This window comes from Anser brachyrhynchus (assembly GCF_964034855.1).
Source record: "Anser brachyrhynchus genome assembly, chromosome: 3".
NCBI lineage: Eukaryota > Metazoa > Chordata > Aves > Anseriformes > Anatidae > Anser > Anser brachyrhynchus.
This window is the reverse complement of record NC_137696.1, coordinates 119,858,232-119,871,281: the sequence shown is the minus strand read 5'-3', so window position 1 is coordinate 119,871,281 and position 13,050 is coordinate 119,858,232. Positions and strand designations below refer to the sequence as shown.

General features: G+C 39.7%; 1 protein-coding gene across 5 annotated transcripts in view; it reads left to right on the top strand.

The window, feature by feature from the left end:
• Nucleotides 1-13,050, top strand: part of OPN5 (opsin 5) — a 44,170-nt gene that overhangs the window by 17,842 nt on the left and 13,278 nt on the right. For all 5 annotated transcript variants that reach the window (XM_080584938.1, XM_080584937.1, XM_080584939.1 and 2 more), the window contains 3 exons: nt 7,024-7,143; nt 10,686-10,856; nt 12,526-12,860. In XM_080584938.1, coding sequence (XP_080441064.1) covers nt 7,024-7,143; nt 10,686-10,856; nt 12,526-12,860 — 626 coding nt within the window. The remainder of the gene's footprint in view (nt 1-7,023; nt 7,144-10,685; nt 10,857-12,525; nt 12,861-13,050) is intronic.

Sequence of the window (13,050 nt, the reverse complement as noted above, 5' to 3'; positions counted from 1 at the left end):
ACCTTCCAGTGAAAAGTGAAGAAACCTTCTATTTCTAATGATAGGTAGCTAGCCTGCAGTTTAATTGTTCCTGACCAGAGATGTCTTCTTCTCTTACACTGTGTGGATTTTCAAAGTCTCTCTCGTGCCTATGCATTAAGAAAGAACATCCTCAGATGTGTTTGCTCAGACCTTGCTCAGGTCCTGACATCAGCTGTCCTCTGTTACTTACTATATCAAACAGCATTTTCTGCCATTACCTTCCCCTGTGTTTTGTTTTGGAGTCTTTCACCGTGTGCAAAGTGACTTTGTAAGCAGAATAAATGCAATTATTTATTAGCTAGTGCAGAGAGATGATAGCTAGGACTGATTTCTAGGTTCATTAATATGCCAGGCAGTTGTCATTCAGTTGGGAAACACTGGTCTACATTGCTTCTAACAATAAGCAAGTCCTTGTTCTTGCTGATTTACCATCTGAGATTTTGCCCTTTGGACAGCACTGACTTTTTTTTTTTTTTTTTTTTTGGTGTCAACGTTTTTGCTCTCAAATACTTGAGCTTCTAACTTGCCTTAGCACTTGCATTTTTTTTTTCCTGTGGTTTTCCTTGTGCTTTATGGCTTTAGCTGATTTATTTTCCCACAGCTCAACCACTATTTTCTCAGTAAAGCCAAGCCCAGGTTGTGTAACAGTGCTGCACCAAACTGTGCACCAGGTCTCAGAAACCTGAACCCCATGGTTAAAAACAGGATATACAAGATATTCCTTCCCATTGATTTCTTTCAGATTCATTCTCTGATTCTACTTGTGCACAAAACACAAAGACCTTTCAGTCCTACCTTCATGTTTCTCATTCACTATTTTGCATGCGTGCCTCTTTTACTGCCTTTCCTCTGACTGATCTAAGAGTAATCTAATTTTACTTTCTACTGTGGAAGTCTCACAAAGGCTTGAATAATGCTTATTTCTCACCAGTCTTCTGCTTATGTCTTTAGTGAAAAACGAATTTAGAATGATAGAGCTGATAAGTGAAGCTGTAGCTCTGCTCTGCTCTGCTTAATATCATTGTGCTGTTTTCAGTATTCATGCACCATTTTGTATGTATCTTAGCTCTTCATATTCTTTATATATGTGTAATATAAATATTATTTTTATTGCTACTGTGCAAACAGATTTCTTCACTGAACTGTCCAAAATAACCCCCCTCAGGTCTTTTTTGCTCAGTTAAGCAAACTTACTTTTAATCCCAGCAAATATATCGGAGGAGCTGAAATGAATTCTTCCAATGTATACTACGTTGCCTATTTATATGGGGTGTATTTAGTGTAGATTTATCCAGTTCCAAATAACCCTGCCAGGTGCGAAACATCTTGAAAAGCTGATACTCAAATTAAGGCAAAGACAAGAAATCATAAATTTCCAGTGAAAAACCAACCCCCAACCATGCAGGCATAGTCTTAAGGGAGGAGTGTGAGGAGACCGACTTTATAGTTAAAAAGAGCTTATAATGATTCAACTTATCTGTTGATTATATGTGTAACTTTTTTCATTGCAATGATTTCAAGCAATCGTTGCCTGGCTGTGGGTCAGCCGTGCCCTCTGCAATTTCAGCTATGGCAATTGGTTTCATGTTTTTTAGACCGGTTTTTGACCAGCAGTGTTTTTGACACTGTAATACGGTAATGGATGTTATTTTGCCAGAGGCTGAGAGAAGTATAGAACTATTTACAGGGGTTTGTTTGGAAAAGGAGAGTGTTATGCTTTTTATCATTAAGGAAGAATTACACCTCAGCCACTAAGATGAGAGCTCAGCCACTGAGAGAGGGTACTAAACAGAAGTGGTAGATGAAGCAATGCTACGTCTTCCTGCTCCGCTTGTGCATAGCTGGGAATAAGCAGTCTTTAAACAAATTTTGCTTTAAAAAAAAAAAAAAAAAAGAAAAAGAAAGAAAAAAAGAAAGAAAAGAAAGAAAAAAAGGGGGCCTTTGTTTGGCTAATGTTTTAAATGTGGGTTATACCTTACACTACCACTAGATCCTGTTGCTGTGCAAACCCCCATTTTATTACCTGTTCATGTTTAGGTGGATGGCAACATTTTAATAATATCCCAGGCCATGCAAAAATATGAGAATTTAGAAGAAAATTCATCATTGTTGTTCTCTAGGTAGCTATTTTACTTTCTGCAAACAAAAATAACCCTGAATTTCCGTCTCCACTAAGCTGATTTCTAACAGTTCAGAGTCTCCACTGCTTTTGCTGGGACATGAAGAACTGCTGTGCAGAGATTTTACGTGGTGGATAAGGTCTCTGTTTGGGGTAGTGGGGAAGGAATTATAACTCAATGAAACAATTCACTGACACAGTGGACTTGCCAGTGCTAGGTTAAAGGATAGACCAGATGATCTTAGAGGTCTCTTCCAACCTAAATGATTCTATGATCAAATTCCACACGACAGGCTTGCTGAGGCCATAAATTGTCTGTAATTGGCAGTTTTATAGTTAATCACAGCTCCCAAGTATTCAAAGAAGTAAGCAAAAGCTATGTGCCTAAATAGCTCTTGGGCACAGTTGTGGTAACTGTGCAGTATTGCAGACATACTTGATTTACTTTGTAAACTGTGTTATCAGTAGAAGATGGAAAACAGCTGGAGCATCCAGTGAGGGTATGTCTGTGTTTTCTTATCAAAACTTGTGGTTCAGAACAAACCTGTCCATGGTCTTCTTCTGCTGCCAAACTGCATCTCTTCTTCCTGTGCAGATCCCTTCAAGAAATGTTCTTCCATCCTGAGGATGTCCGGTATGGACATTCAGATGGTAGAGAGAAGGACCAGCTATGGGGAGGTGGGAATTACTATTGGGCATCTGTGCTTGAAGCCAGAGAGGTGACTTTAAAATGTGGTTCAACATAGGAAGAAGCTGAAAAGTGAACAGGACTGGGATCCTATCAGGACATCTGGTGGAGTTTTTAGGGTCAGGACAGTCGAACAACTGAAATATTTCAGTTTGTAAAGATAAAAATGCATTTCTCTGTTTTTAAAGAAAATCAAGGGTCTTGACCAAACCTTACATTCTCTGTAAGACATGATCCTAACTAGTTCACCTCCATGTGTATTTTTTTAATCACCTTAAAAAATAATAAAAAAATCAAACAGTACACATAGTTTTAAGAATCTGATTATTTTTACATTGTCACTTCCCTGCTATCTTTTCCATCACTGAAGTGATTGATTTACTGCATGGGTGACTCACTACCGAGCAGAGACCTGCTGGCAGTCAGCTTCTTTGGAAGCCCGTGGCAAGTAACCATCAATTTGCAAACTTGTTGCACACTTCCTTGGTGTATTATAAAACACCTTAATTGAAAACAAAATCCTGAATTATTATTATTATTTTTTTCTGATGGTTTAGACCCCTCTCTGATAGGAGAAAAGGAGTCTTATTTGTTCAGATTGCTTCCTTCATGTGCTTTTGCCTTTCACTGCAGGTTACCTATCTGTGCCTGGAGCTTTCCCTGCAGGTGTCACATTTTTAGCTATTGCATCCTTGTCTCGTTGTGTGGAGATAAGTAATAGGGTTACACTGCCATGGACAGCTCTGCCCTGAACTGTTTCCTCATGGAAAAAAAAAAACACTTTCTTTTATATCTGAAGAGTCTTTTGTTCCCTGTTTCCAGCTCCGGGCTCTGCCGAGGCATACAGCCTGCCATCACCTACCAGAGCTGGGAGCTTGCACCAGCAAGGACTTTGGATAGCTGTTAACAAAACCTTTTCAAAAGCAGGGAAAATAAAAACATTAGATGACTTGTCTAGAGAGATTGTAAAGTTTCTAACATCAGGGAGTTTAAAAAGAATCCAGATAAGCAACAGTCAGAAATGATAGGTGCAAAAGGGGACTTAAATTTATCACTTGACACCTTCCAGTTGTAGCATTAGGAGGAAAGTGAACTGGGACCATCTGAAATATTGCTATTAATAATAAAAAATTCCTTCAGAGACTTATTTGATCAAGAAATCTCTCTGGACTTCCTGTCTGTTCAAAAAGATTCAGGACAATGACAGGTGTTTTTGAAAGGTCTTTCAAAGAAAATGATGGCACACTAGGTATCCTTAATTTCACTGGAGATGAAATGGGTATAAAAAGATTAAGATATATGAAATATACTCAGCAACATTGAAAGTGATTCACTTAGCTGCAAAGAAAAAAAATTCAAATGAATACCTGTATCTACTTATAATTTAGATTGAATTTTCAGAGCCATAAAAATGGGATGTGCTTTAAACTTAATTCACCAAAGATAAATCAAATTTGCTGAGAAAACCTAAGATTAAAGGATAAGCCAACTTCTGTTATAATATGTTTATTCTTATTTTTTTAATAATCTGGAAAGCAATACTTGCAGTATAAAAATAGGAAGTGTTTCCAATTAGATGAGCATTACACTTATTACTGAAAAATTCAAAATCAAAGTACCCTTCTCCTGGGTTCACTAAACCTTCAGTTCTGCAGTCCTTCATATTTCTTGTGAAATAGTCTGTTTTTAGCTGCTGGAAGCCATTTCTCTCTGCCTCACAGATGTTCCCAGGTTTGGTTTCTTGGTTCTGGAAGAACACAGCACCTTTGCAAGGTGATCGTTTCATTGATGGGCCAAAGAAAACACCTGTTTAATTCCTGAGGTCTAATTCCTGAGATTTGGCCTCACAAGCAGAGAATGCAAAGAGAAGCTGATGAAAATTATTTGGTGTATTTGGAGATGGCAGCTTGGCTGGGTGGATGGTGAGCTGCTGTCTTTTTGGAACGCGTGAAATACAGCTGAGTGTCAACACCAGCACAATGTGTAGGAAGGCACCATGAAAAATGATTTTGCTGTCTCATCAACAGAGGAAAATTAGGTTACTTAGGTCTTTTTTTTTCTATAGTAGTGTGGAGGGTTGGCCCCAGGTGGCAACCAAGCACCCATGTAGCCACTTGCTCACTGCCCTCACAGTGGGACGGGAGAGCAAAAATGAGAAAGCTCAGACAGGTAGAGATGAAGATAGGGAGATCACTCTTTTCTTCGTCTTCTTAGAATCACAGAATCATAGAATGATTTGGGTTGGAAGGGACCTTAAAGATCATCTAATTCTAACACCCCTGCCATGGGCAGGGCAGATCCCCCCAGCCCAGGCTGCCCCCAGCCCCATCCAGCCTGGCCTTGGGCACTGCCAGGGATGGGGCACCCACAGCTTCTCTGGGCAACCTGTTCCAGCACCTAACCACCCGCAGAGTAAATAATTTCTACCTTATATCTCATTTAAACCTACCCTCTTTTAGTTTAAAGCCATTACTCCCTTTCTTATCACTGACAAAAAGTTCCTCCCCAGCTTTCCTGCAGGCCCCCTTTAGGTACTCGAAGGCCGCTCTAAAGGTCTCCCCGGAGCCTTCTGTCTGCAGGCTGCACAATCCCAGCTCCCTCAGCCTGGCTTCGTAGGAGAGGTGCTCCAGCCCTTTGATCATTCTCACGGCCCTCCTCTGGACTCAGTCTAATAATTCCATGTCCTTTTTGTGCTGGGGGGCACCACAGCTGAGCACAGCACTCCAGGTCTCACAGGAGAAGAGCAGAGGGGAAGATTCACTTCCCTCGCCCTGCTGGCCTTGCTGCTTTTGGTACAGCCTGGGATTAAGTTAGCTTTCCTGGCTGCAAGTGCACACTCACGTCAAACTTCTCATCAACCAACACCCCCAGGTCCTTCTCCCCAGGGCTGGAGAGCCTTCTCCCCAGTCCATTCTCTGACCAGCCTCTATTTGTGTTTGGGATTGGCCTGGCCCAGGTGCAGCACCTTGCACTTGGAAGGACCTTGCACTTATTACTTATCTCGGGCATAGGGCCTCAAGGCCCACAGTCCCTTTGGGCGTCACCGGCTGCACCATGGAGGGACTCCTGCTTTCTCACTTTTCTCTCGATGTTTAGCTCCTTTTTCTCAAATATACCTTCACAGAAGTGCCACAAACTCCTCTGGCTGGCCCAGTTTTGCCTGCAGTGTGTCCACAGCGGAGCTGGCTGGAACTGGCAGTAGCTCCACAAGGCTCCACCAGGCAACCCCAACCTCACTCCAGAGAGGCCACTGCAGCCTCCCCACTACCAAAATCTGGCCATTTACACCCAATTCAAGTAAGAGCACAGGGTGATGGAAACTGCAGTACCTTTAGGGGTGAGACTCCTGCTTTCTGAAATAAATGTTGTGTTCTTTACAACTTTTTCACTGCAAAGCACTCACTCCAGGTCCAAACTCTTTCAGGTATGAAATAGTAAATAAATGGTTTCCTTTAAGGGAAATGGAAACCCTGGAATTCGGGGTATCAGTGTGATTAGCTCCATGGATGATCAACCACCTGCAGCATGGGGCTATATGGGTCTTAGATGGTGATATGGCAGAAAAAGAGATCAAACAATATGAACAAGATCTCTTTTAATGCACTGAATTCCAGATAGAAGTTATAATCAAGATTTTTTTTTTTTACATTTTTCTTTCTTATTGTGATATAAATTATTTTTTTATGGTAAAATTTGAGATGTGATATTGATCTAAATATTTTTCATTATTTTAGAAATGTATCCCTCAACCTCTGATTATAGTGTAGAATAAAATTTAGGCTGGTCAGAGATTGGCGTCCTTGTGATTAGACAGCTTAATTTTATTCTTGTGGCATTATGAACACTTGTGAGACAAATGGGATTGATGAGAACAGAGGAATTATGGGATTTCTGTTATATGCATTCATTCAATAGCTGTGCAGGCTCAGGTGGTGAAGGCAATGTCTTGCTGCAGAGAGGAAAATAACATTTGTTGTGGGCGGGGGATATCTGCAGTAGATGTCTCTATGAGCTGTACAATGAGGATGAGATGATCATGTTTCAGACTAAAATATCTAGCCCTGGGACTAAAGTTAGGCTGAAAATACCAGAGAATTTCACAAGGAAGGTGGGATATTGCTGTTTTTAAGGAGAACTCTATCTTTATTGTTTTTCTTTTTCTTTATTTATTTCTTTTTTTTTTTTTTTATTATAGGGATTCTTTCAACTCTGGGAAATGGGTACGTTATTTTTATGTCTTCAAAGCGAAAAAAGAAGTTGAGACCTGCTGAAATAATGACTGTTAATTTAGCAGTGTGTGATCTGGGCATTTCAGGTAATTTCATGTCATATTTTTATTCATTTTTACTATCCCACCATTCTTTCTGGCAGCAGCAAGAGACAGTCCTCTGGAAGTCCTAAAGAGCCCCAAATGCCTTTTGTTACTGATATGTCTTCTCTACTATTTATATATGAAACAGAGAGAATGATAGAAAAACAACATTCCTGAACAGCTTGAGGAAAAGAAGTAAAAAGTACAGAGGAGAAAATAGGGTTGGATTTGTCAATTCTGTGTCAGACAAAGCTCATGTTCACCTCAGGACTGTGCAGACCTTCAAAGACAGCTTTCATGAACATCCTGGCACAATAAACATGAATTAGATTTGCATTAGTATTGAAGAAAATCGTATTTTCTGGCTGTAGGGTGCAACAGAAGGGATCCAGGTACTTTGAGAATACATATCAAGCCAAATCTTAGTAGGGATGGGGGTGAGGGGAGGAAATTAGAACATGTTAACAGTCATCAGACTATCAAAGCTAATACTTTTCTTGCTAGCAACCTTTCTCTTTTATGTTTATGTCAGATAAATAAACATTTGTCTCAATCTATAGAGTAAGAGCAACATCAGCCAACTGGAGGGATTTCTATTTCAACCTGACAGCCTGAACGCCCTGGAATGAGAGCAGGAAGCTTTGTAAAGGCTTATGCAAAGCTGGAGAGTTAAGAGCCTTTGGAGATCATTTCTTTGGCTCTTGACATGAATCTCATTAAGCTGCTCAGGGCTACATACAAATGAGAGGGAAAGGGCTGGACATCCTTTGCCCATCAAAGAGGCAGTCCAATGGGTATAAAGGCCTGATGTGACTCAGCTATGACCATGTAATGTCCCCCCATGCAATGACCCCACATAAATGGCAGGATGTTCCCATGCTCCCAAAGTTATCTGTTCTCTATGTTTTGCCATAACCCCTGTCCCCAGCTCCAGTACACCCTTTTCTTCCCATCAAATGTTTTTTTTTCCTTTTTTTTTCTGTACTCTAAATTCCTAAAATAACACAGAACAACATAAAATGATGTCTCTCAACCCCTCAGAGATGAAGTTTGTTGCTGCCGCCACTGCACACAGTTGAGAAACTGCTTCCAGTAATTCTGGTGCCAAATACACAAATTACAGCAAGTTCAGGAATCCTATGAAAGAAAGGATCTTAGCATAAGGGTTGCTAGTTTCTCTCTAGGTCTGCCAACAGCATACGACTGATCTTTGTCACCTTGTTTTCCATGGGAGTCTCAATTTCTCTGTGTGCTAAAATGTTGTAACGCAAAATAATTGTGATTGGTACAGTAGCATGTGCTCGTTCTCCTTTCTCTTCCCTTCTTTTTTCATTAACGGAAGATGTTAATTCAAGAAATGTGATGTGTTCTGGTTTTAGACCCATTGTAATGGAGATGAGACTTTTTCCAAAGCCTTTATATTTCACCTGCTTGTCTTAGCACTTTGTTCAAGAAATGGGTTCTGCAATAGCCCTACTTCCTGTAGATTTCCACAGGGTGGCACTAGGCACTTGTTTAATATTGTATTATCCTCGTTTTGCACTAATACCAAACCGAGTCCTGTGCTGCTGAAGAGAAATTTGATTTTGTGCAAATAAATATCCTTTAGAGGTAGCAATGTTTTAGATGAATAAAGTTGCATACTCTCAGAATATATCCTAGCCCTTGCTGTATTTCATGTTTTTCTTGAAACCTTAATCATTGGGGTCAGTTTTTGCTTGAAAAATTACAGTATATTTCTTCTGCTTGCATAAAAGCATACTTATATGACCTAAGCACAGCCTTCAGGGTCAGGTAGAATTTTCCTTACAGGTTTATGTTAAAGGAAAAGATGCCCAAAAGGCGTTGTTTAAAAATACATATAATTTTGAGTGTTTCAGTTTTTTTTTTTTTTTTTTTTTTTGCTAATTATGTTTTTGGCACAGAAAACGGAGTAAAAGCCTTTTTCAGAAGGATTTTGTTTTAGTAGAAATGTTTTGCTTTTCTGTTGGGAATGAAAATGAAATATTTTATTTCACATCACTTTGATTTTAAATGGAATGTTTTTGGGAACAAGCCAAAATATTTACTTCAGATCACTTTGGTGAATTCCTATGAACTTATTTCTGTGAATGTTACCTTATGGAAATTACAGTTTGCAGAACTACGTCTGCCTTATTTATAGACCAATTCACAAGCTACCATGACATTACAGACATTATGGTTCAGCCAGAGAAACTAGCCTAGGGCAGCCAGAGAGGTTTTGAACTCTCTTGAGGTGCTCTGGCAACTCCTGTGCAGGAATATACAGTCACAGGAAGGTGGAGTTAAATATTTAATGTTGCTTGAATGTTGCAGTTGAACCATTCAGACTTCTGAGCATTTCAGGTCAGAATGGTAAGAGGAAATGAAGGATTCTGAAAACATGCAGCTGTTCCTAGATTGTAAATTCTTGAGTTTTCTGTTCCATTGAGTTTTCTGTTCCATTGATTTTTGTGTACATCCAGTTTAAGACAAAAAAAAAAAAAACCCACAAAAAAAACAAATCACAAAACAAACAAACAAACAAAACCAAAAACAACCCACAAAAAACAAGCAACCAAACAACAACAACAAACAAACAAAAATCAGGAGGTGAAGATTTCCAACTAGCAAATCACAATTTGCAAACTTTCTAATTCTCCTGATATTTGCAAAGACTCTGAATAATGTTAGTCTGTTTTAAGGCAAGAATGAAACAACCTATGACCTAACCAGACTGCTTTCATCATGCACCTTCCACTTTTACAAATGGAAAATTGAGGTAAGGAGTCACGAGGGCAGCAGCTCCAAAATAGCTAGATGTTTACCTTCTGTTTGAGGATGCTTAAAACTTTTGACTATCTGTGGCCAGGTGACTTGCTGGGAGTCACTTAGGAAGAATGTGGACAGGAGCTGAAGCCATTCTGCAGCTCAGGTCCACGCTCCAACAGTAGCACCATCGTAGCACCATCTTCCTTTGTAATCTAGCACTTTACCACAGAGTGGATCCTACTGTTGGGCTTTGATAGGTTTGCAGAAGTCCTCTTTGAAAGCAAATTTCTTTATGAGGTGTTTGAAGACACTCACTTGATTATAAGGCTGCAGCTTCACTAGATCTATGCTTGATCATGTGTAGGCTTACCCATCAACCGTACTGGAATGTGTTTACAAGTGGACTTAAACCATGCTCTGAAGTTTTTCTAATGGGAAGAATTTGCACATGCTTAGTACCCGAGTATGGGTTTATTTCTTGTTCATGTGGTCTGCAGTGAAGCATTTGTTTCCGACACATACTGCAGGTTTGACTCATCCTACCACAGTGTAGATTTTATGAGATCTGGCTACAGCTGTCTTTGGCTTAGTCCTGTGGACAGAAGGCACACAGCTCAATCACATCTGTTGTGCCCTGAAGCCTTCTCTTCACTCTCAAAATTTTTATTGGTGTTAGTTTTGGGCAAAGAGGAGGGTTTGTTCTACTGAAAAAAGGATGATTTAATCAGTTATGGATTTTATCAGTCAACTGACATTCTTTTCTCCTTTTGAAGTTGTAGGAAAGCCCTTCAGTATCATTTCCTTCTTTTCTCACCGCTGGGTGTTTGGATGGATGGGCTGCCGTTGGTATGGATGGGCTGGTTTCTTCTTTGGCTGTGGGAGCCTTATTACCATGACAGCTGTCAGCCTGGATAGATACCTAAAAATCTGTCACTTGTCTTATGGTAAGGAAGAAAAACTGTATTAAGTGACACTATCCCCCTGCTCAATCTCCCCCTGCCCTCTCCCACCCAAGAAAACCTAGGCCATTAGAGTTGTGAGCAAAAAGGGTAAGGAAACAGAACATTTAGAAATTATTTTTCACTTCCACATAGTGAAATAAGAGGGAAAAAAAACACAAAGCAAATAAAATACAATATAAATGAGGGAGTGAAGGATTTACATGACTAGAAACAATTGCTTTGGTCATCTCTGCCAACATTCTCCATAATGTAATTCTGAATATTAGGAAGAAATTCTTCACTTAGAGGGTGGTCAGGCACTGGAGCAGGCTCCCCAGGGAAGTGGTCATGGCCCTGAGCCTTTTGGTGTTCAAGAAGCATTTGGACAATGCTCTTAGATACATAGTTTAACTTACAGATTGCCCTGTGTGGAGTCAGCAGTTGGACTTGATGACCCTTGAGGGTTCCTTCCCACTCAGTATATTTTATGATTCTAAATGTTTCTGAATCAAAAACAGAACTTCTGTTGAATTAAATGATATCATCAAGGTAACTAGTCTTCTGTTTAAGATATAAAGTAATTTTGAGTAAATTGTACTGATGGTTGATTAGTCCCTCTAAAAAAGGTCAAGTTCTAACTTAACAGTCAGCTGTTGGATCCTGTTACACTTCATTTGCTGGGTGGCAGAAATCCTTTCCTTGGATAAATTAAGCATCTTAAGCTTTTTATCCTGTCATTGTAGTGCAACGTTTCTAGACTGAAATCATACTTAAGCTCTCCAAAATGCTGTTGTTAAATATAGAGAGGAATGCACATATAAAATAAACATATTTGCATGACCCAAGTAATCTCAGCTATATTTGTAGCTAAATTTGTATTGCTGGACATATTATCCTTTTTGCTGTTGTCCCTCTACTTAAGACATGAGTTTTGGTAATCACTCACAGATAAATCACTTTGTATTTATCAAGGTCTATTAATGTTAACTGGCTCAAGTACTGCACATCTTACAAGGTCTTGTGGCCTGATACACAAAAGTATTCCTCATTAGATGCCTAAATTATTTTAAGATATGTGGCAAGCAATTTAAAACATCTAAAAGATTTGGATGTGCAATAGGTCATAATAAATGTGATATCATCTCTCTAATATGGAGCTGGATCTTGAGAGGAGGAAATGAATTTAGCAATGAAAGCTGTTATCACCATATGCATCAATATCATATATCTCTTGAATATAAAGTATTATATGCTTCATTCTTTTTGGTTAAAGGATGTTGTCACAGGTTGGAAAAGATGTTTTTCTTTCGTTGGAAGGGACTAACTCCCCAACAAAATAAGGGGAATTCCCATGATTGTTGCTGAGGTAGCTGTTTGGATTGCTCTTATATAGACTCTTGTAGGTTGTAAATCATCACAGCCTAAAGTAGAGACCTAAAATAATGCCAGGTGGAGCCCTTCCTACAGGCATGTATTTCCCTCCATGAGGTATGAAGTGGGTCTGGGTGGTGAGCTCAGTGGTCACTATAGAAACCTGTGAGGAGGTGAAATGAACCCTACAGAGATTGCTGTCAAACAGCCAAACAAGCTCTTATGGAAAGTGTTGAATGACAAGTTTAATTGTGCCAAATATGTACAGACCTGCAGTTGTAACTCTTGAATTATCTTCCAGGTACTTGGCTTAAGAGACACCATGCCTTTATTTGTTTGGCAATAATCTGGGCCTATGCAACGTTCTGGGCTACGGTGCCTTTTGCTGGTGTGGGAAGCTATGCTCCTGAGCCTTTTGGGACCTCGTGCACTCTGGACTGGTGGCTGGCACAGGCTTCAGTGGCTGGGCAGGCTTTTATTCTGAGTATTCTTTTCTTTTGCCTCCTCTTCCCAACTGCAGTGATTGTGTTTTCCTATGTTAAAATCATTTTAAAAGTCAAGTCATCCACCAAAGAGGTTGCTCACTATGACAGCAGGATCCAGAACAGCCACATACTTGAAATGAAGCTGACCAAGGTAAGTAGGAAGATTTAACTCCATTTGCTCTGTCAGATCATAAAAGTACACTTGGAGAATTTCAGCAATATGCTCTCCTATGCTGAGTGATAGTACAATCCGAAAGTGAGTCTTTCAGTTTTCTCCCCTATCACTGTCAAGATGGGAAAAGACATGAGTTGAAACATAATTTTGTGATTAGGGCACTCAG